At 52.3% G+C, this 22,409-nt stretch overlaps 6 protein-coding genes across 6 annotated transcripts; 5 read left to right on the forward strand and 1 right to left on the reverse strand.

The window, feature by feature from the left end:
- Positions 1-290: 290 nt before the first annotated feature.
- Positions 291-8,317, forward strand: BO72DRAFT_468137 (type I polyketide synthase; the record flags this gene model as incomplete). The annotated part of the gene is made up of 12 exons (XM_040946884.1): positions 291-485; positions 567-696; positions 752-1,020; positions 1,082-1,101; positions 1,131-2,328; positions 2,377-3,504; positions 3,560-5,996; positions 6,030-6,108; positions 6,166-7,244; positions 7,278-7,372; positions 7,403-7,640; positions 7,677-8,317. The coding sequence occupies 12 exons, from the start codon at positions 291-293 to the stop codon at positions 8,315-8,317; spliced, it is 7,509 nt and encodes a 2,502-aa protein (XP_040801802.1).
- Positions 8,318-11,006: 2,689 nt separating this feature from the next.
- BO72DRAFT_508594 (uncharacterized protein) lies at positions 11,007-12,573 on the forward strand (the record flags this gene model as incomplete). Its single annotated transcript, XM_040949297.1, has 3 exons — positions 11,007-11,413; positions 11,507-11,732; positions 11,790-12,573. 3 exons carry the CDS (start codon positions 11,007-11,009, stop codon positions 12,201-12,203), a joined length of 1,047 nt encoding a protein of 348 aa, XP_040801803.1. The 3' UTR covers positions 12,204-12,573.
- BO72DRAFT_447584 (glutathione S-transferase family protein) lies at positions 12,297-13,503 on the forward strand. The gene is made up of 5 exons (XM_040944580.1): positions 12,297-12,564; positions 12,618-12,795; positions 12,845-12,928; positions 12,976-13,321; positions 13,370-13,503. The coding sequence occupies exons 1-5, from the start codon at positions 12,446-12,448 to the stop codon at positions 13,429-13,431; spliced, it is 789 nt and encodes a 262-aa protein (XP_040801804.1). The 5' UTR covers positions 12,297-12,445; the 3' UTR covers positions 13,432-13,503.
- Positions 13,202-14,773, reverse strand: BO72DRAFT_447585 (uncharacterized protein). The gene is made up of 3 exons (XM_040944581.1): positions 14,510-14,773; positions 14,285-14,400; positions 13,202-14,208 (listed from the first exon to the last, which is right to left on the reverse strand). Exons 1-3 carry the CDS (start codon positions 14,570-14,572, stop codon positions 13,572-13,574), a joined length of 816 nt encoding a protein of 271 aa, XP_040801805.1. The 5' UTR covers positions 14,573-14,773; the 3' UTR covers positions 13,202-13,571.
- Positions 14,774-14,883: 110 nt separating this feature from the next.
- BO72DRAFT_447587 (uncharacterized protein) lies at positions 14,884-15,841 on the forward strand. The gene is made up of 3 exons (XM_040944582.1): positions 14,884-15,040; positions 15,150-15,497; positions 15,586-15,841. The coding sequence occupies exons 1-3, from the start codon at positions 15,031-15,033 to the stop codon at positions 15,633-15,635; spliced, it is 408 nt and encodes a 135-aa protein (XP_040801806.1). The 5' UTR covers positions 14,884-15,030; the 3' UTR covers positions 15,636-15,841.
- Positions 15,842-16,011: 170 nt separating this feature from the next.
- Positions 16,012-18,804, forward strand: BO72DRAFT_447590 (uncharacterized protein). Its single transcript, XM_040944583.1, has 3 exons — positions 16,012-16,250; positions 16,464-16,840; positions 16,950-18,804. The coding sequence occupies exons 1-3, from the start codon at positions 16,207-16,209 to the stop codon at positions 18,662-18,664; spliced, it is 2,136 nt and encodes a 711-aa protein (XP_040801807.1). The 5' UTR covers positions 16,012-16,206; the 3' UTR covers positions 18,665-18,804.
- Positions 18,805-22,409: the final 3,605 nt, after the last annotated feature.

Consider the following 22,409-nt stretch of genomic DNA (forward strand, 5'->3'; position numbering starts at 1 on the left):
GCTCACTGCTCAAGATGAAGGCTAAAGTTTCGCCCACGAGAGAATTATGCGAAGGGGAAGCATACATGCCATCAAGTTGTCCCGATACAATCGGTGCCAAACGTTGTGTGACCGCATTGTGCTGACTTGAGTCAAGTAGCGCCCCGGCCCGGACCTATCTTACACTCCGGGAACACCAGGTCATTGGCTATGGAAACCTCCAGTCGTCCTGCTTCTATCTTCTCGCTTCGTAAATTGACATCCGGCACCTGAATCTACACAGTGATTAGCACCCCACAACACGCCCGAATATGGAGACACCGTCGGCCAAGCAGTCGAAACCCCTCGCAATCATTGGTTTGGCAGCCAAATACGCTCAAGGAATCACAGATGTCAACCGATTCTGGGACTTTCTTCTGGAAGCTCGAGAGGCAACGACGAGCTATCCAAAAGACAGACTGAACCACGAGGGATTTTATCACCCAGATCCCGAACATGCTGGAACGGTGGGCACGCTTATAGATCTTAAATGCCAGTCTTGATGGCGTTCATCTAATTCTGGAACCGAATAGACCCACACTCGACAGGCACAGTTTCTCTCTGAGAATCCCAATGCCTTCGATGCTGCCTTCTTCTCGATCAGCAAGACCGAGGCTGAAAGTCTTGATCCACAGCAACGGCTCGTTATGGAAAATGTCTATCACGCCCTTGAGAATGGTGCGTGTAGAGTGCGGCATACCATTGAGCTGGATTCTTCCTAACTAAATTCTAGCCGGGCTCCCGATGAGCAAGTTCGTATCGTCCAACACTTCTGTCTTTGCGGCTGGCTTTAACCATGATCATCGTGATCGACTGAGCACCGATCCAGACATAGCCTTAAAACATCAGCCCACAGGGGCTGAGAGCTCCATGATCTCAGGTCGAGTGAGCTGGTTCTATGACTTCAAGGGCCCCAGCCTGACCATAGAGACTGCGTGCTCCAGCTCGATGGTCGCTTTCCACTTGGCTGCCCAAAGTCTACACGCTGGAGAGAGTGATATGGTAGGTAGTCTCGACGCTCAAGACTCAAATGCTGAGCTCATCCAAAATCTCAAATGTTTAGGCAATTGTCAGCGGGGAAATGTGTGCAGCTCATTCCATCATATCCTTAGCATGGGATACTCGGGATTCTTCAGTGCGGAAGGGAGGTGTTTTACATTCGACCATCGAGCTAATGGATATTCCCGGGGCGAAGGCGTAGGAACCGTCATCCTGAAGGATCTGGAAAAGGCACTTGGCGATGGTGATACCATTCGCGCCGTGGTTCTCTCCACAGCCCTGGATCATGATGGCCGAACCCCAGGTCTCACTCGCCCTAGTGGGGACGCCCAGGTGCTTCTGATTCAGAATGCATACCGCTCCTGTGGTCTAGACCCCAGGGAAACTTCTTTCGTTGAGGCGCACGGGGCAGGTACGCCTGTTGGGGATCCAATTGAGGTTGAGTCTCTGGCGAAGGCTTTTCAAAGTGCCAAGCGAGACCAACCTCTCTATGTTGGCGCTGTGAAGTCCAATATTGGTCACTTGGAGGGTAGCTCTGGGCTTGCGGGTATCATAAAAGCTGTCCTGGTTCTGGAAGCTGGTCTCATTCCTCCGAATGTCAACTTCGAGAAAGTGAATCCCCGAATAAATAACGACGAGTGGAATATCCGCTTTCCACTCAAAGTCACACCATGGCCGAGAACTGGGCCACGACGGGCTTCTGTCAACTGTTTCGGTATTAGCAGCACGAATGGTCACTGCATAATGGAGGATGCTCACAGTTACCTCAAGCGAAAAGGTTTGGTGGGGCGCCATAACACCCGATTAGTCATTTCTCCTTCCAATGGGCTTGAGCAGAAGAGGGGCGAAGATGGGCCACCAAACCGTTTAGACACGAAAAGCCAGCGAGAAAACGATCTGACCGTGAAATTGCTCCTATTTTCTGGCTTTGATGAAGGTGCCCCTCGTCGTGCTGCTGAACAACTATTGTCCTATTTGGAGGCCAGGCAAGAAGTCAGCGATAGTTCATTGTTGGATATCGCGTACACGCTTTCTGAGCGGCGTTCTCGACTTCGCTGGAATAGTTATATACTAGCTACATCATGCGAAGACTTGAGGATGCAGCTCGCGACTGGACGAGGCCTCTCACAGTCTCAATACGGCCAGAAGCCACCTCGAGTGGGGTTCGTTTTCACCGGACAGGGCACGAAGGATCCTCGGATGCCTCGACAAATGCTCCGGTATCCTGTATTCCAGCAGTCACTCGCGGCTGCATCAGCATATTTACAACGAAAAGGTTGCCCAGCTCCGATGATAGGTAAGGATCGCAATGTGCTTTCATGTGCTGAATCATGACTGAACTGAGAAACACGCGTAGAGTCAATATGCGGCGCGAGTGAGTGTCCAAACATCAATCTCGCTGAGATTTCGCACATTTCATACACTGTAATACAAGTTGCATTGGTGGATCTGCTAGCAAGCTGGGGCATTCAGCCTGATCGAGTAGTGGGTCATTCATCTGGTGAGATTGCAGCAGCCTACTGTGCAGGAAAGATCCCTCGGGAAGCGGCGTGGGATGCTGCTTACCATCGCGGACGCTTGACTATGCAGATTCTGGGTAAACCAAAGGGAGCAATGTTAGCCGTTGGCCTTGACAGTGCTACCCTACTCGCACACGTGGAGAAGATTCGTCGCATGGTACCCGGGGAACTTGTTATCGCATGCTACAACAGTCCCAGAAATAACACGGTCTCAGGGGATGAGAACCTGGTGTTGGCATTGGAGGAGAGATTGAGCACGGAATCGGTTTTCATGCGTCGTCTCAGAGCTCCGAACGCCTACCATTCTCCCCGCATGAAAGACATTGCGGATGAGTATGAGGCTGCCCTAGACAATGTGTCCGGGGAGGCAGACTATAACTATAGGACACCTGGGGATCACACCATTCGCATGTTCTCGAGCAGCACTGACAAGGAGGTTTTGAAACCCCTACTGGACAAAACTTACTGGGTCAACAGCCTAGTTTCCACTGTTGACTTTGCTGGGGCATTGGAACGTATGTGCTTTGATGATGGCCACGGCACAGTCGACTATCTGATTGAGATTGGGCCTCATGGTGCCCTTCAGAGCGCAATCAAAGACACTCTAGCTGACGAGGGTTCCATCTCCTATCGAATGATACTTAACCGCATGGACTCCTCAACAAGAACAATACTGAACACCGTCGGTCATCTTGTCGCTGGGGGTGCAAATGTCAATTTGTCTGAAGTGAACAGCTGCTTGCAGTCGGGTTCCAGGAGCCCTGTAAAGGCGGTTGACCTGCCTCCGTACCCCTTCAATCACTCTGAGAAAAGTCTCTATGAGAGCCGCTTGACTCGAGCGCTGAGGTTCAGGAAGTTCCCGCGACATGAGCTACTCGGCGCTCCGATTCCGGATTCAAACTGCTTGCACCAAAGTTGGAAGCACTACCTGCGAGTGAGCGAAAATCCGTGGTTACGGGATCATATGGTAAGCAATACTGGTACTTCGTGCTTACCCAACGTTCAGTCTTTGACCAAGTCAGATTTCGGGAAAGATCGTCTTTCCTGGTGCCGGATATCTCGTGATGGCCATAGAGGCCTTCCGACAAGTGTGGGATGGGACCACTCAGGCCGGGTTTCGTATTCGAGATGTGAATCTGAAGGCGATTCTGATCGTTCCTGTTGATAACTACGGCATTGAAACATGTTTCTCCATGTGCCCGGCGGAAGAGTCGAATTTGTCAAATTCAACAGTGTGGAACCGGTTCTCAGTGAGCTCATACAGTTTTGATCTTGATGAATGGACTGAGCACTGCACTGGGTTTATCGCCGGAGACGCTGCTCTCTCTCCCAATCCCGTCACCAATGGGCGCGAAGATGCGATCGACCGCAAAGCCTGGATTAAAACTGAAGACCAAGCATCTGCTTGTCAGACATCGATGGAGTTTGATAGGGTTTATGACAATCTTGACTCTGTCGGCTTTCGGCTTGGTTCCTCATTCCGAAATCTCTCGTCTGTGAAGACGGGAGGAATCAAAGGGGGCGTTATGTCCGGCAAAATCACCATTCCTGATGTTGCAGCGGCTATGCCTAAGAGATTTGCTCGTCCACATCTCATACACCCGATTACACTTGACAATGCTTTGCACGCGGGGTTCGCTGCGATCTGCGATCTCACCGGCACTATCACTTTCAGAAACAGCCTTGTCCCTAATTTCATAAAACGCGTTTGGGTATCAGCAAAAGTCCAAAATCAAAGCAGTCTCAGTTGCTATGCAAAAGCATGTCATTTTGCGCATGACGCCTATTCTATTGATACACGTGCGTGGAGTGCTTCAAGCGCTGGTGGAGTCCTGTCTTTCAGTGGTGTTCGTTTCTCCCCTCTCCAGACTCAGGCTGCCGGGCGAATTGACAATCAAGTTTGTTGTTCCATGCAATGGAGCAACGATGCCAATTTTATTTCCACTTCATCCATCAATACACTGGAAGAGGAACAAACTGAATATGACGCAGAGCGGGTATGGTTTATTGAGCTGCAATTAGCGGCTGCACTGTTGGCGAGCAAAGCATTGTCTGAGTTGGAGGGGTATCACTTTCCAGCCACGGCCTCACAGCACCATATCAGATGTTATGCATACCTGAGAAAACTGGCTCAAGACGTAGCTAAGGGGTTGCTCCCCGAGGTGAGCTCGGATGAGTGGCAAAAGTTTTCACAGAACCACGAGATGAGCAGGGCCCTACTTGTACGTGTCGCTACGCGTGACATCACCGGGGAACTTCTGTTTCGCATAGGCACGCAGCTGGGATCAATTCTCAAACAGGAATCCGATCCTCTGTACCTCATGTTTGGACAAGATGACCTCATGACCAAGTACTATGACTCGGTCATGGAGACCGGCCCCTTCCCGACTCGCTTCGCTCAGCTTATGTCCACGTTTCATCATACCTACTCTGATATGAAGGTCCTTGAAATTGGCGCTGGCACCGGCAGTCTCACCAGTCTAATCTTGCGTCTTTTGTGCCCCGTGGGAGAGCATAGGGAGTTCTGCAATAACTGTGTCGCGGAGTACGATTATACCGATCTGTCATCCAGCTTTTTTGAGAGGGCCAAGTCTCGCTTCGCAGCCTGGGGACACATACTCCAATACAGAGTATTGGATATTAGCGTGGATCCTATCACACAAGGATTTGCGCGAGAATCGTACGACATGGTTATTGCTAGCAACGTTCTTCACGCCACACCGGATATCCTCCAGACTATGAAACATGCTCGGTCGTTGCTGAAACCTGGCGGCAGGATGATTACTCTGGAGGGTGCGCGTCAGGACACCGCGTATATTAATATAATTTTCAGCACATTGGCTGGATGGTGGTCAGCAACGGAACCATTCCGGCAATGGTGTCCCTACGTTCCAGCCGACAAGTGGGAGAAAGTGATTTCCCAATCGGGATTTTCAGGTGTGGATATCGAGATCCCTAGCTCTCAGTACCCAGAATTCAACCAACTCAATCTCATGGTATCGACGGCAGTTGTACCAGTACCTGCCAGTGATCGTGTGGTTGTGATTGTAATCGCAGAGAATCAGGACGAAAATCATGCTCGAGCTCTGCAAGCACGGCTCATGAGCACAGGGGTTGAGCATTGTTCTATCGAGCGCCTCCAATCCCTAGATAGCAAATCTTTGCGGGACGTTGTTTGCATTTCCCTTTTGGAGCTCCATTGCCTGCTATTGTATGACATGGATGAAGCCAACTTCGACCGCGTCAAGCACTTATTGACCACCTGCAACCGCATTCAATGGATCACTGGCTGTGAAGACCCGAGACAGACTCTGGCGGTTGGTCTTATTCGCACGGTCCGAATAGAACGTGCTGCAAACAATCTGAATTTAGTGACTGTGGCGGTCGACTTTGCAACAAGTTCGGCAGAAGACGTGATTAACGGGGTCGCGCGGATCTTCTCGCATCAGTTTCTACATGGTAACTGCATGGGGAGCTACCATCAAAACGCAGAGTATCTACTTCATGGCCCCCAGATTCAGACAGCCCGGATCGTCGAGAACGACGAGGCAACGCATTCGATAAACGCTCAGTGAAAAGGCCCGGAAATTGAATCCACAGGGTGGAATTCGTTGCAACGGCCGGTAAGGCTTCAAATTGGACGGCCAGGAGCACTTGACAGTTTACACTGGGTGTCAGACACAGATGTGTCACGTCCGCTGGGGCCAACGGAAGTTGAGACCCGCGTGTGTGGGGCGGGGTTGAACTTCAGGGACCTACTCGTAGTGATGGGAGAGCTTCCGGAAGTGACCATTGGTGTTGAAGCTGCTGGTATCGTGACCCGAGTAGGGTCAGCCGTTAGGGGGCAGCTACAGGTTGGAGATCGAGTAGCATATCTCAACTACGGGTCTAACTTTGGTGCATTAAGAACATTGGGACGAACTGAGCAGGACCTCGTGGTACGTGTCCCAGCAGCCTTGCGCGTTGAAGAGGCCGCTAGTATGCCAGTCATATGGACCACGGTTCTGTATGCCTTGAAGAAGGTTGCCCAGTTGCGGCCTGGTGAATCAATTCTGATCCATGCGGCTGCTGGTGGAGTCGGACAGGCGGCGATACAGTACTCTCAGATGGTTGGAGCTGAGATCTTCGCCACTGTGTCAACAGTCGAGAAGAAGACGCTCCTGGTTAGCAAGTACGGGATTCCGGCTGACCACATCTTCTTCACCCGAGACCTAGCTTTTGTAACTGAGATCCGCCAGCTGGCACCAGAAGGGGTGGATGTTATCCTAAACTCACTATCTGGGGAGGCTTTGCACGAGTCCTGGGGCTGCCTTGCGCCGTTGGGGCGCTTTATCGAAGTTGGCAAGCGGGATATCCAAGCCGGTGGAAAGCTAGACATGGGCCCCTTCTCCAACAACAAAATGTTTATTGGAGTAGATGCGCTTAAGCTGGCAAAGCATTGCCCCAGAATTGTGAGCGATCTTTTACAAGAGATCATGCAACTGTGGCAGGATGGAAAAATCCATCCACCAGAGCCGGTGACGTTCGTGCCATACGGGCAGATACAACCCGCCTTACGATCTCTTCAGACGGGCCAGACTATGGGCAAGATCGTCTGCGTTCCGCAGCAGACTGACAAGATTCCTTGTGCTCCTGACCCCCCAGCGGCGTATTCTCTTGACCCGAATGCTGCCTACATCCTGGCGGGTGGAATGGGGGGAATCGGCTGTAGTATCGCCCATTGGATGGTTATGCGAGGAGCGAGGCATTTAATCTTCCTCAGCCGGACCTCTCAACTGCACACCGCCGGGCAGGCCACGGTATCCACCTTGGAGGCCAAGGGCTGCCGCATCCAGGTGATCTGCTGTGATATCTCGAACGCCGAGAGAACCAAGACCGTTCTCCGAGACATCCGAGGTCCAAACGGTGCTTCGATCCGGGGATGCATAATCTGCGCACTGGCGTTGGCGGACAGTGCGCTCGAGAAAATGAGCCACCGTCAATGGCAGGCGCCCCTCAAGGCCAAGGTGCAGGGGTCCTGGAATCTTCACCAACTTCTCTCATCTGACAATCTTCAGTTCTTCGTTATGCTCTCTTCAATATCAGGCGTGGTTGGAAATCGCGGTCAAGCAAACTACAACGCCGGAAACACCTTTCAAGATGCACTAGCCCGGCTACGTGTGTCTCAGGGTCTCCCAGGCGTGAGCATTGACCTCGGCGCCGTCGACTCGGTGGGGTTCTATGCCGAACATCGAGAGTCTCTCCGTCACAGCTTCAGAGCTGTTACCGTGCATCGCGAGGATCAGATGTTGGCCATCATTGACCACGCACTGGACCCACGGTTGAAGCGAACTCCGGCGACCTGTCAGCTCATTTGCGGGTTAGCCACTAGATCCGCGTACGAGCAACGTGGTATCCCCATTCCGCCCCATCTGCAACATCCATTGTTCATGAATCTGCGGGATCACGTGTCCCCAGCCGGGGTGCCGACAGCCTCAATCAAGCAACATGATGTGCAGACTCTACTAGCCACCGCTCAGAACGAGGAAGCTGCCATAGAGGTGGTGTTGGTGGGAATCCAGAAAAAGCTGTCCTCGATACTGAGCATTGCCGAAGACGAGATTGACCCGTCACGCTCGGTGCGGGAGAACGGGGTGGACTCACTCATCGAGATGGAATTTCGGACCTGGGTGTCCAGGGACTTGGGGATGACCTTAGACAAGGCTGACTTTATTATGAAGAGTTTACAGGAGTTGAGTGTTGAGGTGGCGAGATTTAGCTCCTTGACACATTACAAATAAAGGGTGAGTCAATTGTCTCTGTGTACTCTACGGTAGCGATAATTGATTGGTTGGATCTCGCGCCACCGGTATTCAGCATGAATAGGACCTGGGATAGACGGTGCACGTAGATCTATCTGTTCTTCTGCCTTGCGCGCAGTCACGCTGATTAGTATGAATACTTTCCCAGAGCTATGTTCTTCTCGACAGGCCTAATATAAAGTTCAAATCAAGCTTCAATGCCTGAATTGGATTGCTTCTAGTTTCCCTTGGCTCTTTCAGGCTAATCTAGTCTTATCCTCAACAACGTCTTTGGTGCTTACGGCATACATAGCCCTAGATTTATAACCAACGTCCCGTAGTCAGTTGACTGGCTAGTTTATCTGGTTCCAGTATCAAAAGTAGCTAAAGTATACTGCTTGTGAATAGGACCTCGTGGATATTTCAGCAAAAGACGTTTCTGTGAATGCAAAGCTCCCTTCTCCGTCCAGGTTTCTCCCCCACTAAAGTACCTATTAACTTAGCTGTACTAGAAGTCTATCTAGCTCCTGGTATCAAAGTAACCAATCTCCTTGTGAATATAGCTTCTTAGACATTCAAGCAAGAGATGTCTCGGTTAATGTCAGGCCCTTTTCTCCGGGCAACCCCTGTCTAGTTAGTTCTTAGATATCCTCTTTTCGTTCTGCTTTCTACACTCTCCTTCCCACATATACATACTGTATCTTGAAATTCTTGAATTCTTCTCTGGGATATTACACATCATCCTGTTCTTCCTACAATGCCAGCGAATACTCTCAAGCTTTCGGACCGGAAAGGCTTAGTTTCAAAAGGCCGACGAAAACATTGTCAACTGCAGTTTGACAACTTTCCTCGACATCATCATGCACCTGAGCCCCAATGTGCAGAGATGGTGGTCACCTAAAGCACATGCGGTTCTGCACCATTTGATTTACCGTCGGCGGCCAGAGAAGGCGCTTCACAGCAGCCGGAGCCGGAGCCCTTGCGGATGCTCTTATGGCAGACACAAAAGCACTGGTAGAGTGCAAGGTCAAGCTTCGAGGCTCATGTGAAGACAAATCGGGATGCAAAAAACCACCGTAATGGTAGTCCTGGTGAAGCCATTCTCCGATGCCAAATTCCATGCTGGCTTGCGCCTGCAAGCTGGAACCCACGAACGATCAATGATGTCGCTGACAATGTGACTTCGCCGGATGCTTATCGCGAAAGATGCCGACGAAGAATATGGCTCGTTTCTGGAGAATGGACCGAGCCATCGCAAGCGGGGTTGCATTGTCGGTAATCCGTTCGCGAACGACAACCCTCATTGGCCTGTTCTGTGAGAAAGAGGTGAAGCATACGAAGCTGCTCGGACCGATTCCTTTGGCGATCTCTTTAGGCGCTTGACGTCCTATTCTCGCCCCAATGCACCGCTGTATGTTTTCCACTAATATACAAGAGAGGTAGTACCAAAGTGATGGCGGTGGACAGTGAGAAGGCACGAGAAGGAAAGTTGTATATCGATCATAATTGTGAACTTGTCCGGATCAGATTGATTTGTTGAGCAATATATAGATTTCATGGATCAAATTGATATAGATCTTCTGAACTGGGGTTCGTCTTTGGGAAAGAATAGAAAACTATAGCTCCGAGTATAGCAAGTATTCGACTCCACATGACTCAACCATGGTAGCAAGCATAGCCAACCCCAGGTACACAATTGCTTGCTTTGCTTTACCACTGCGTAGGGCAGGGTAGTAGATCCGTTGAGGTCAAGAACAGTCAATTCACATCTCACATGTTTCTTTTCCTTCTTTTGGCCCTCTTCCGCCTGTTTTTCTCTAACATCCATCATAAGCTCGTCAACCATCACCCACGACCCTTACAATGACCTCCTCTTCTCCCTCAGCCCACCGACTCCGTGTCTGCAACCAGCGCACAAGAATCCAGCTTGACAAGCTCCTCCAACGCCTCCTCGTCATCCAGCCCGCAATCCCAGCGGACGGACACGTGAAACCCCCAAGGAGACAGTGACATCCGCCCCATTACGCAATACAATTTCGAGCGCTTACTAGACCAACCCTCATGGTCAGCCTCTACCCCCACCTCCCTCTACCCCGAGGTCCCATTCCAGCCCCAGGTCGACCTCATCCGACAGATCCGCACGGAGACCGTGCCCCTGTCCCGACCATTCCCGGACCTTCCACCTCCCCCCGCGAGAGCGAGAATTGATATCGAAGACCATACGCTCATCTGCTGCGACTTTAGCTCCGACTTCGCGCGGGGCATCTTCATGTTCTCTCGATTAGGGCTGCACGAAATAGCGTAGGTAGCTCTTCGCTAGGGTGCAGGAGGCGCAGGTGGAGCTTTTTGCGGCGCTGCGGATGAGTCGTCCTGTGACTCGGTGAATTTTGTTCCTTTTTTCTCAAGTTCGATCTAGATACGGAGTGATGAAACCTTGAAGTGACGGCGGGAACTTGGACGGAAGCTTCAAGCTTTTCCCCATTCGTCAGACAGAAGGCGGGATCGACACCAATAAAGAAGCGGGGGAAAATGCTCGGGAGGCCCCACTCACCGCCCGCCGCTTCAAACCCCAGCCTCTTTTTCTCCCCGCCCCGATTAAAGCAGCGTTCTTCGCCTGCCCTTCCATCTAGATCGAATCCACTGTTTCTATACAGTATAAGATAACATACGAGCTGGCTACTTCATAATTATGGACAATTCCCTCTGCGTCTCGTCCAGTGATCTACACCACTCCGCTTCACATTCAACCTACCCAGCACCCTCCCTTCCCTCGGTCGCTGCAGACGCATCCACCCTAGCTGCATCACAACCACCGCATCAACAACAACACCACCACAAATTCCCCTCTCCCAACCCAAACTTCCATCCGAACCACCACCAGCAAGCCAAGCATCTCCAGCCCTTCGTCCCAGCAGACAATCCCCTCCCCTCTTCAGGACCATCCACCTCCACCTACACACAGCTCCAACCACAATCCCAACTTCACACGCAGTGCCAGCCCCTCGACATCCGCACCATCCTCAGTCCTCCCGACCTCGACCTCTGGCGCACGCGCCTCTTCAACATCGATGAAATGATCGTCCTTAGTGAGGAACAGTGCGTTTTTCCCTATCCATTCACCCCCACTCTCCCCGGGGCATCTAACAAGAGCGCGATTCTACATACTAAACCCCCAAGGACGGTGGGCAGATTCCTAACTTACTTCCCGCACATCGACAACGTCTACTCCCACCGCTCAACGCAGCACTACAAGCGCAAGCCCCTCGTCTCGCACTACTGGGACTGCCGGCTCAAGGGCCGCCCGCCGGGCACGCCCAAGTCCACCGACCCCAACAAGAAGAAGCGGAAGCGCACGGCCCGCGAGCGGGATCTGTGCGATGTCAAGATCAAGATCACGGAGTATTTTCCTTGGTCGGTTGAGCGGGAGAGTGATGGGCGGGTTGGGGAGGGGGAGGACGGGGAGGAAGGGGAGGAAGGGGAGGGTTTGTCGGTGGGGGCAGGGGGTGGTGGTTCTGCTGCTGCTACTGGCAGCAATAGTGCCGCTGAGCGGATGGAGGGAGTCTCCGGGTCCAATTATAATCATCCGTTTGGGATGCTAACGCCGAATCTGAATGTGCTGTTGCCCGAGGGGCATCCGGGATTGCAGGGGCAGCGGTTCTTTACTATCCAGAGGGTGAATGGGAATGGGGGGAATGGGAAGAATGATGGGGTTACGGGGGGGCATCGGCATACGCTGGAAGAGAGTGATCGCGTGAAGAAGAATAGTGTACAGCGGTTTCTCTTGAAGGAGGCGAGGCAAGAGAGGAAGAAGGCGGTCTCGGTAAGTTTCGAGATGCCTTTTTATTTGTCTCTATGTTCTACTACTGTCGGTGGGCGGTGGTGTTGATGGAGGGGGGGAGGGTTACGTCACTGGTGCGGCGGGCTGAACCTGACCACCGCACGCAATTCCCCGCTTCCCCTTCTCTTCTTTCTCCATCATTTTTGCCATCTTGCGTTATGTTCCTTCGATCTTTCTGGCAGACGAGTCCTTGTTTGTGGAATAGCCTGACGTGCCGAACTCAATCGGCAATTGCACACGCTCCATCAGCATATCTCCGTTCTAACGCCGGCCGCCTACAGACGCGAACCATGTCTACCCAGAACCAACCACAGAAGTCGTACCACACCAAAGCTACCGGGCTCGCAGCCAAGACTGTTGCCGATCACTCCGAAGACAACGATCTGAAGCTGTTTGGTAGTTGCTTTTGGTGAGACGGTTCGCGCTAACCCGCCTGGTGAAGTTGCTGACCATCTTCTGCAGTCCATTTGTCCAGCGCGTGTGGATCGCTCTGCAATTCAAGGGCAGTCCGTACCAGTATATCGAAGTCGACCCTTACAAGAAGCCCCAATCCCTGCTTGAGGTCAACCCTAGGGGCCTGGTTCCTGCCTTGCGCCACGGGGACTGGAGTTCGCATGAGAGCACCGTGTTGCTCGAATACGTAAGTGATCGGCTTCAGACCTCGCCGGTCCTTTCTGACACGCCTCTAGTTGGAAGACTTGAACGCCGGCCCTCCGCTCCTGCCTCCAGGGGACCCAAAATTGCGAGCGCATTGTCGACTGTGGGCTGATTATGTATGTGCCAAAGTCCAAAATGAGAACATGCCACCTAACCAAGACAGGTAAATCGCCACATTGTGCCCACGTTCTACCGCATTCTCCAAGAACAGGATCAGGAGAAACAGATATCGCATGCAGAAGAACTCCGTGACTCGTTCAACACTCTGGTTGGCGCGGCTCATCCCGAAGGGCCGTTCTTTCTGGGCGACAAACTTTCCTTTGTCGACGTACAGGTTGCGCCTTGGATCATCCGGCTCCGACGGGTGCTGAAGCCGTATCGCGGCTGGCCAGACCCGGAAGCTGGTAGCAGATGGGGTGCGTGGGTAGACGCGATCGAGAACGACCCCCACGTTGCGGGGACCACAAGCGATGATGGGCTTTATCTGGATAGCTATGAGCGGTACGCGGGTAAGTATTCGTATCCCGTTCAGGCTGATGAGGCGCTGACACCTCTAGAAAACCGGCCCAACACATCGCAGTTGGCCAACGCGATAAATTCTGGGCGAGGGCTACCGTAGCGTGCGGTGGATCTCTTCGAAGTCTAATCGAGCGAATAAATATCTTTGTGCCTGGGGCGTCGCGGCGCTGGCAATTTGGATATGTATTGCCCTGTTCGGGCGGAGGGAATTATTGTTGTATCGTAGATAGTGCACGTACTTTAACCACCTCGACCGCCTCGGAAGCCACCTCGGAAACCACCTCGACCACTGCTATCGGGTCCCCGGGGGCTGCGGATTGGCTGACGGGGTGACTGGGTGCCATCGGTGTTGGTCCGGCCTGCGGGTTGCTTCTCTCTCCGAGAAGTGTAGCCGGTATTCGTTCGAGGAGAGTCCGGGTCATACAACTGCCCGGATTTCCCGGACGCCGTGGAGGAGTCGCGTTTGCTGCTGTTGGAGCTGTTGTCCCGTCCATTACCGCGACCTCTACCTTTACCGCGTCCCTCGTACGGTTTCGGAGGCGTAGCACTGCGCGGGGACGACGCCCCCGACGTGGGGGCGGAGGGACTGCCGAACAAGCGCTCTCGCACCTCTTCGTATTTGCGCTGCCTGTCCTCCAAGTTGCGCAGCGCTATCGCTTGGCGTTCCTCGGCAGAGGGCAGAGCAGCCCTGCCGTCATCCTCCGAGTCGTCATCATTTAGGCCCAGACGGGACATTCCCGCCGTGGTTCCGTTCAACCCTGAACCACGCGTCGCGATCTGTGGGTTCCGACTGAGTACTGTGACTGCGGGTTTGAATTCTTGCCGAAGGGGCACATCGGAGCGCGCTTCAAGAAAATGGAAAGTCTGGGGTGATTCACTGCACATCGCGGAACAAACAGAGAGCGTGTCAGGACAATAACATTATGATTTTTTCGGAAATGAGAAGGGCTTACGCTTCCGCCCATAATTGGCGGTTGAACTCAGCCTGTTGGGCTCTGCGCTGCGCTTTGGTCACCTTGGAGGAGACTTTCTTCTCCGCCGGCGGGGGTGGGGTGTCGGCCACGAGTTTCTGGGGAAATTTTTTTGAAATGTCAGCGGTGTGAAAGTAAAGGAGAGAGTCCTTGCAATGGGGACAGCAATGTGGGGAGTAGAGATTCAAATATAAGATCTAGACGTACATCAGCCTGTTCTTCCCAATTTTCCGCCCATGCATCGGGGCCTGTTGAGGACTTTGCGCTCATGGCAGTATATGGTTGTTCGGTGGAGGGCGGATCGAAAGCGATTTGCAACAATGATTTGCGGGAGTGATGCGGTGGAGATAGAAATTTGGGGGTTTGAAATGGATTAACACGAGGTTTACTGTTTGTACAGTGACGTACGAATATATAATTGAGAAGCAGAGGGGGACTGTGTAGTGTTGGTTTAGAAAGAGGGGAAAGAGGAGCAGACTTGAAGAGGAGAGAGGAGAACAGCAATGCTGAGGTGGAAAAGGAAGGGTTGCTTAACTAAGATCCTCCCACCGTCCCCGGAGCCCGCACCTATCGTCCTCCACCATTACTACTCATACTACGAAGACGTCCTCCGACAACCACTCTCCACTCGCGTTCTTTCTACAAACTCCCTTGCTCTCTCGAATCTCTACCGAGCGTACAGCAGGCTACGATTCGAACTGCCCGCCAGCCACACCACAGCCCTCACCATGAACCTCGGTCAGTTCCCATCTCCAGCGGCTGCTGGCTTGGCCCCGCTTTCCCCCCTCGAGCATCCCCAGATTCGACCCAGCAAACCTCCGCTGCTGCATGCTGACTGTCTCTGCAGACCGAGACGGCGATTCGCAGATGGCCTCTTCTCCCGAGTCCTCCCCGATGGCCTCCGATGACTCCAACCCCGGCACCCGCACCCCGACCAACAAGCTCCCAACCCACATTCCTCATTTCGACGGCTCCGAACTGTCCCCGCCCGGCTCGCAGACTCAGAGCAGCGCCTTCGAGGGTCCCGGAAAGTCTCACGGTCCCGGAGGACCGGTTGCCTCGCCGTTGGCAGCCCAGGGTCTTCTCCCTCAGGGCGCCCAGCAGTCCGCCCCAGTGGCGTCGTGGATGAACAAGCGGGCGGAGGAGGAATACCAACGAGCAATGGAATTCGTCATCGATCAAGACTTCAGCTTGGGTACGTTGTCTATACATCTGACCGACATGTCTACGGGATCCATGGGGTCGGCGGTTTCGAACGTGGTACTGATGCATAGCATTTGCAGAGGAATTCGGGGATCCGTTCGATGAGAGAGATATGGAGGAAGGAGCTTAGGTGGGGGAGATGGTATATTTGCGAAATCATCTTGCATTGAAGCCAATGAACAGCGTGGAGACTGGAGTTCTGGGTGTTGGGTGATCTTCTTGTTCTGAGCGGGGGCGGGATTTTTGATGGGAACCGCGATGATTACACGTTTACGAGCTTGATTTGCATTTAGCCGATCGTAGAATAGCATTTGCTGGGCTAGGCTAGGAACAAAGTACCTCGGCGTTTGTAGAGTCTACTCCGTAGGTTGAAGTGCTTTATGGGTGCAGGCAGTGAATGAGCTGGAGTGGTGGTTGGCCCAGCAACGCGATCACCGCCAAAACAGCCCGGTGGCTCGCCCTGCCCGTTCCAACCAATAACTTATCCATTTCCATCGCCAGCCCAGCTCTGCTCTGAAACTATCGCGCCATTTATTTATTGCTATCGCATCCCGACAACAGACGCGTCTTGGACGCCTCATTTTAATCGACATCATAGTGGTATATCTTCTACCCCGTTATCCATCGGCGTATCGCTCCTTCTACCCGCGCCTTGACGTCAAAAACACGCCGCACATTCCAACTCGGTCCCGACCATCACGATGGAGGACTTTGTCTGTCCGTCCGTCACATTCCAAACGTTATGGTACGTGGAGCACTCTCATCTTCTTCATGTCAAATCAGCAGCCCCTTTCCATGAGAGTTGCAATATCGATCCAAGACAGGCCAGCACTTGGCTCACTCACTCCGGCCTGGCCCCTTTCTTGCATCTCCTCCTTTCTTCTACCTTGGACCTACCTCATCATGACTTGTGTTGAACCCCATCGCCTCCAAATGTCTAATATGCGACCTTGAATAGCCCCCCACATCTGAAGCTTCCTCAGAACACCAAGTTTGGATTCACCCCAACGAAAACCCTCACCCGATCAGCTCCGCACGTTTGGGACCGCAAGCCATCCACGTCGTTTCGCGCACGCGGCCGGTCGCGCAAAGTCTGGAAGCGCTTTCGCTCCTCGTTCAACAGCATGAAAGCGCTGCAGCAGATCACCGCGGGCGAGCGGCACGCGATTGACGAGGAGCTACAGCTCGAGATCAACAGCACGAGGAATCCGGGCCTCGTCCGCGGAGTCAAGCGGAGATGCTTCGCGCTGGACCCGGATGACCTTGCCAGCGGAAACTCACGAGGAAGATCATTCTTGGAAACACAGTGGGAGTCTGATTCAAAAGGGCGGCGACGTGAGTTACCTTCTTTTTTGGTTCTTCCTTGGGCTTGGGGGCTATATATACTTTGCCCTCTTGGCGAGTGGAAGACGTCATGTTTCACGTAAGAACTAACGATGATCAGGCAAGCTGCCACTTATTTACAGCGAGTTTGTGGACCTTCCCGATGAACCGATGGCGACGGACAGTCTTCTTCAGCCACATGACAATATCGAGGGTACCGGCGACGAGCGAGACGCGTCCACGTCGATGCACGAGAACCTTGTTATCAGCGAGCCGGACGAATTAGCAACGGCTGACCTCCCGGAGACCCCTACGAAATTGGTGCCCGGTGCGCCCTACCCCCGCACGCTACCTGGCGATTCGGACGGTTTGTCCCCCGGTTTGGACGGGGACATGACAAACATAAAAGGACACGAGATCAGTCATGCTTCGCCATATACTGTGTTTAGTCCGGTTGTCGGAGGGTCACATACTGATTCGCCTACTACAAATACTGCGGAGGAGGACAGTGATGATGACGGTGATGCCGCTGCTACGATCAAGGAGGTTCTGCTGAGCGCGACGAAGCTGGAATCGAATCCGGAGACCCCTGCTATCGTTCCTGATATCACCGTCGAGCAGGAATCGACTATTGTGCGGTCGGCTTTGCGCAGCTCGTTGGGCGGAGAAGACGCCGAACTACTGAGCAACTTCCTCTCTAAGGCCCAGGCGAAGCGTGACGCCAAGGCTGCTGCTGCTGCCGCTGAGACCGAAGCTGTTGCTGAGACCGAAGCTACTGAGGCCGCAGAGATGGCCGCAAATAAGGCCCTGCTGGTCGAAAAGGAGGATGAAGCCAAGAAGATGCAGGAAACGTCACCGGTTGAGATGCCAACCCCGCCGTCGCGGCGCGCGCTGGAGGACCTCGACGCCAACTCGCCCTCGCCGCAAAAACCACAGCAAGTATCTCCGACCAAGTCGCTCGAGAACGAGAACCAAGAGGCCGGAAGCCCGCGTCGTAGCACACGCCCGCGTGCCCCGCCAGTACGCCCCTCTACCGTGGCGGCTGCAGTGCGCAGCACCTTCGCTCTCCGCCGTGCCAAGGGCAACGAGTTTGTGTTTCTCCAGCGGACCGAGGCCCAAGAGCTCGCTCTGGCCACGAAACGCAACACGCGGTTCAACAAGGGCAGCTCCACCATGCCGAAGCAAACACTGCATGTTCTTCAAATTCACAAAAGCTACACCACTCCGATCGGTGACGACAAAGCCAGCCCTGCTCCGGTGGCTCGAGAAAGTGCAAAGGCCAAGAAACATGTGTCTTGGAACAACAACCGACTCGTGGAGTTCGAAGGTGAAGACGCCAATGCGACCGGTCACAAAAATGACGTCGCTGGTGTGGGCCGTGGGGTAACGCATCAGCGCAGCACGGACAAACCCTCCGATGTGAAAAGAAAGGCAGCCAGTGGCCGCACGACTCGGTCGCAGACGGGGCAGAAGACTGGTGGTGAGACGGTCCCCGACGCAGCGACTACTGCACCCGCTACTGCAACGCCGCGGGCGCGGCGCGTGCGCGGAGCGTCCGGGCCCGAAACCACGGCTGTTGCTGCTCCCACCTCTTCTCCCACCTCGTCGTCTGCATCTTCCGGCAATGATAGTCCCCTCGGTCAACGCAAGAAGTTGATCCCCAAATCCCCCAGGAAGACGATCGAGGCCCCGTCCAAGGGGAGCAGTGCCACCGCCAGCATGACAAGCAGCAGCAGCAGCAAGACATCACTCCGCAGCAGTAGCACGAAGACGAGTCTGCTTAAGGTCAATGCGGGATCGACGCCGGTTGCCAGACGGATTCGCTCACGTTCGTGAGGTCGTGGTTGGGGGAGGAGGTAGTGTGTGATTGTTCGATTATTTGTACATACTAGCATGGTTGGCGTGGGTTTTCTTACTGGATGCATAGGATAGGCGTTTGGGCTGTTATCTCGCTTATTCGGGTACTCGAATATTACATACTGCTAATATCTTCGGTTTGAGTGCCTGTGTTGAGTTTGTATCGTCTATACTGTGCGGATGTATTCCTACCTAAAGCCATCAGTGTAATTATGCCTCGGTAAATGGTCTGATGCCTTAGACATAAGTATGTTTTTCATCCCAGGTACAGTAACTTGGTCGTGTGACCTTCGCTAAGGATGCAAGCTATTATGCAGCGTGCATTTCTCAAATATGAAATATCTGCCTCTTGATTGATAAGATGCGGAGCTTCGTAGAAGAGAGGGTATCTGATTTTCTAGCATTCACAAACCTTGGGTCTTGCCCTTCCAGGTGCCTCTTTGGGATTCCCGTTGTATATAAATACCCGTCGGCATAGCAAGCACTTACTGTGCTGATGACAGATGAGCACCAACACTAGATAGTCATCAAGAATCATTTACCAAGGGACACAAATTTATATTTCCAGAAGTAGTAAAATCTATCCTCCGCTAGGTTTCCTTCCTAACTTTCACTAAGGACTAAATAGGAGAACCGTGCGCAATCCACGCTCAAACTGGCATACAAGACTTGCAATCTTGTTGATGGACTTGACCTTCCTATAATTTTATTATTTACCTAGCCCCAATAGCATAATTATAAGGCTATTGAGACAGAAGGCGTGAGTTGCCTCTCATTCATACCAAGATTTGAAGATAGTATTGCTCTTTATGACTGTCTGCCTGTCTGTATTGCTATCTCGCTGAACGGTCTTTAGTATAGCTTAGGAGTCAAAACCGGTATATGTATCTATCAATCTGTACTACGAAGTGCCACAAGGATGAATTGATCTCCAGGAGCTAGACTGGCAAGATTACTATGGCCAAGGCTCGTCGTCCTCTGTTTTGTGTGTGGGTGTAGTAGTTCTTATATGAGACCTGCTAGGAGCAAACCATCCATTTCTCTGAGCTGAGCACAGGAAACACTCCTATTTTCCTTTCACTGAACGAAGAAAGTAGGGGAAAAAGGGACGAAGGGATAAAAGTAGCGCGCACCCAGCACGCTGGACAAGGAACTGCCTCTACAGGTCAAAGCAGGGCAGTCAGGATGTTCCGGCGTTCTTTTCCCATGGAGACACGCTTACTGATAAAGAAGAATGATAGTATGTATCTCATCGAGTCTGTACGCGACGGGACAAACGATTTCAGAGTATACTCAACTGGCATGAGCCGCAGAGTAAACAGAGGAATCCTCCACTCACCCTCAACCCAACAGAGCCCTCTCAGACCGATATCAGAAAGAAGAACACCCACATGCGACACACCCTGCACAATGATACAATCCCCTGCACGGCTACTGCAGCCCTTTCCAGACACACAGTGCATGCACATGTACAGTATGAATGTAGAATTGCCTTGGTCCTCATTTGCGTGTCCAGCATGAGTCAAAACCTCCGCGAAAGCTAACTAGCGATCTACAGGCTACAGACTAACTTACAGCACACCTTAACTTTAATGAGATGTCGACTTTTGTTTTGTTTTCAACGGTCCTGATGCGGTTTGTCAAGACCCCCCCCCCGGTCAAGCCACGAAGCAAGGGGGCTGGATTGTAAGGCTACGTGCATGCAGCTCTCTGCTTGAGATTTGCAAAAGCACCTGGAGAGAGAGGGATCGCTACAATTCCCCAGGTTGGTAAATGGGAGGGGAGTACTGTGACCCGGTAGGGTCGATTTGCCAGGTAAGGAAGTATATACTACCTGGGATGGGGTCTGGCATCAACAACCATAATGACTATACCCAGAAAGTGTGACATAGACATTAAGCATAGCAACGGTACGAGTAAACGATAGCAGAGAAACAACCAACGCCGATAAAAAGAATTTACCGCAACTGCCGAGCCAAAAAAAATACATCTTGAGGCTCCAGCAAGATTATAATAATCGCGCAACGAAAAAAAAAGGATCTCCAGTTTTTATTTCCCTCTTTCACCCCGCCCGCTCCCCTCGCTTGGAACCATCTCTGTAATGTACACGGAATGGGTATTGCAAGTAGTCGGATGGGTTCAGTTGGAACTTGGGTGCAGTACTAGTTTGATCTTTGGGGATTATCATCGAGGGTACGGGAGATTGCTTCTGTCGTGATTGGTAGACTAGGACTTGGTGGCCAGTAGAGAAAGAACCGGTTGCCTACAATGTGGGAACGAACTCATCTGCTGGATGGTTGTTGTTGAGATTGAGATATTGTGTCGGAACTCGGAGATCCCGGTTGGTCGGTTTCTGGTCCTCTGGCTCGTTGGATGGAGATACTCATGTATGGAGACTGTTGGATTCGGACCAACACCGCCCATGTTGACCGTGTTTTCGGGTCTCCATCGTCGGTCGATGGAAAATGGACTATCTATGGCTCTAGTTCAAATCTTCGGAAAGATGACGAAACTGGACCATTTGCAGGCATACTTCGCCATACTCCGACTTCTGGTGGGTTTGACGGTTGTAGCAAGCAAACACGCAGACAATCGATCAAAAGTGTAATAAACATTCAGCAAAAAGCATTAAATGGTGTACCTGAAATTCCCCGATAGATAGATAATCATCAACCCCCTCCCGACGAATCAAAAGCAAAGCAACCTACTCCCTCCCCACTTTGTTGACTGGATGTTCTGGAAATTTGTAGCATTAATGCCTCACAAATGCCTGCCTGCCTCACTCTACAAATTCTAATCCAAACACCCACCTTGCCAGAAACCATTCATTCCAATCAATGTACATCTTCCACGTCACTAATTTCCCTGGCCCCCCCTTTTATGGGTTTGTTCCCCTGGTTTAGGTCTAATTGGAATGCCGAACTGCAAGCCACCAAAGCCACTGCACCAAATCCCCCCCAGGGAAAATTGATAGGGTTAGGGCAGCCGCACCTGGCGCAGGGCGGCGGGGGATCCACTTTTGCAGTTGCAGTGCCAGCAGGCACAGGCAGTGCTAAGCTGAAAGCAGAGGCTCGGTGGTTGGTGCAGTGGTTAGTGGAGTGGTTAGGGCTTTGCCGGATTTGTCCACCGGGCCACCACCAAGAGAAGTTCAGATGTTTGCCCGGGTTTTTCCGGTAAATCACCTTACTACCTGTCCGGTTCTGGGAGGGCTGGTGTGCTAGGCTGGCTTGGGTTTAGTGAGGGGCTCACACTCTTTTACCCCCCCTCGATCGGGTGTTGACGTTGACGTTGCTGTTGCTGTTGCTGTTGCTTGCTGGTGCGGGTGCTGTTTCGTTGCTACTTTTGCTTTTTCCATGCTACAACCACCACTGTACGGAGTACATAGAATCAAGAAAAACTCGACAAAGGCTTAAACCACCAAGCACCACCCAAGAAAGATTTTCTTCACAGCCTTACTAGTTATTTCTCCGTAGTTGTACGAGTAATAATCAAATCCTGGTAAGGTACCAAATTACTGTTTGTTACACAAGTTCGCAACCCTTTTTTTTTTTTTTTCGAGTGGTCGATGATTGACAGCAAACCGACGTCATCCCGCAGAGGTTAGTTTTTCTCCCCCCGTTCTGCATGGAGGACTGTCCTCCGAGCTCGAGCTTTTTGGTTTGGTCTGCGTGTGTCGGATGTCGCATTGCATTACTCTTCCTGTACTCCGTACGGCCGTGCTCTG

This window comes from Aspergillus fijiensis (genome assembly GCF_003184825.1).
Source record: "Aspergillus fijiensis CBS 313.89 unplaced genomic scaffold BO72scaffold_20, whole genome shotgun sequence".
In the NCBI taxonomy this organism is placed as follows: Eukaryota; Fungi; Ascomycota; class Eurotiomycetes; order Eurotiales; family Aspergillaceae; genus Aspergillus; species Aspergillus fijiensis.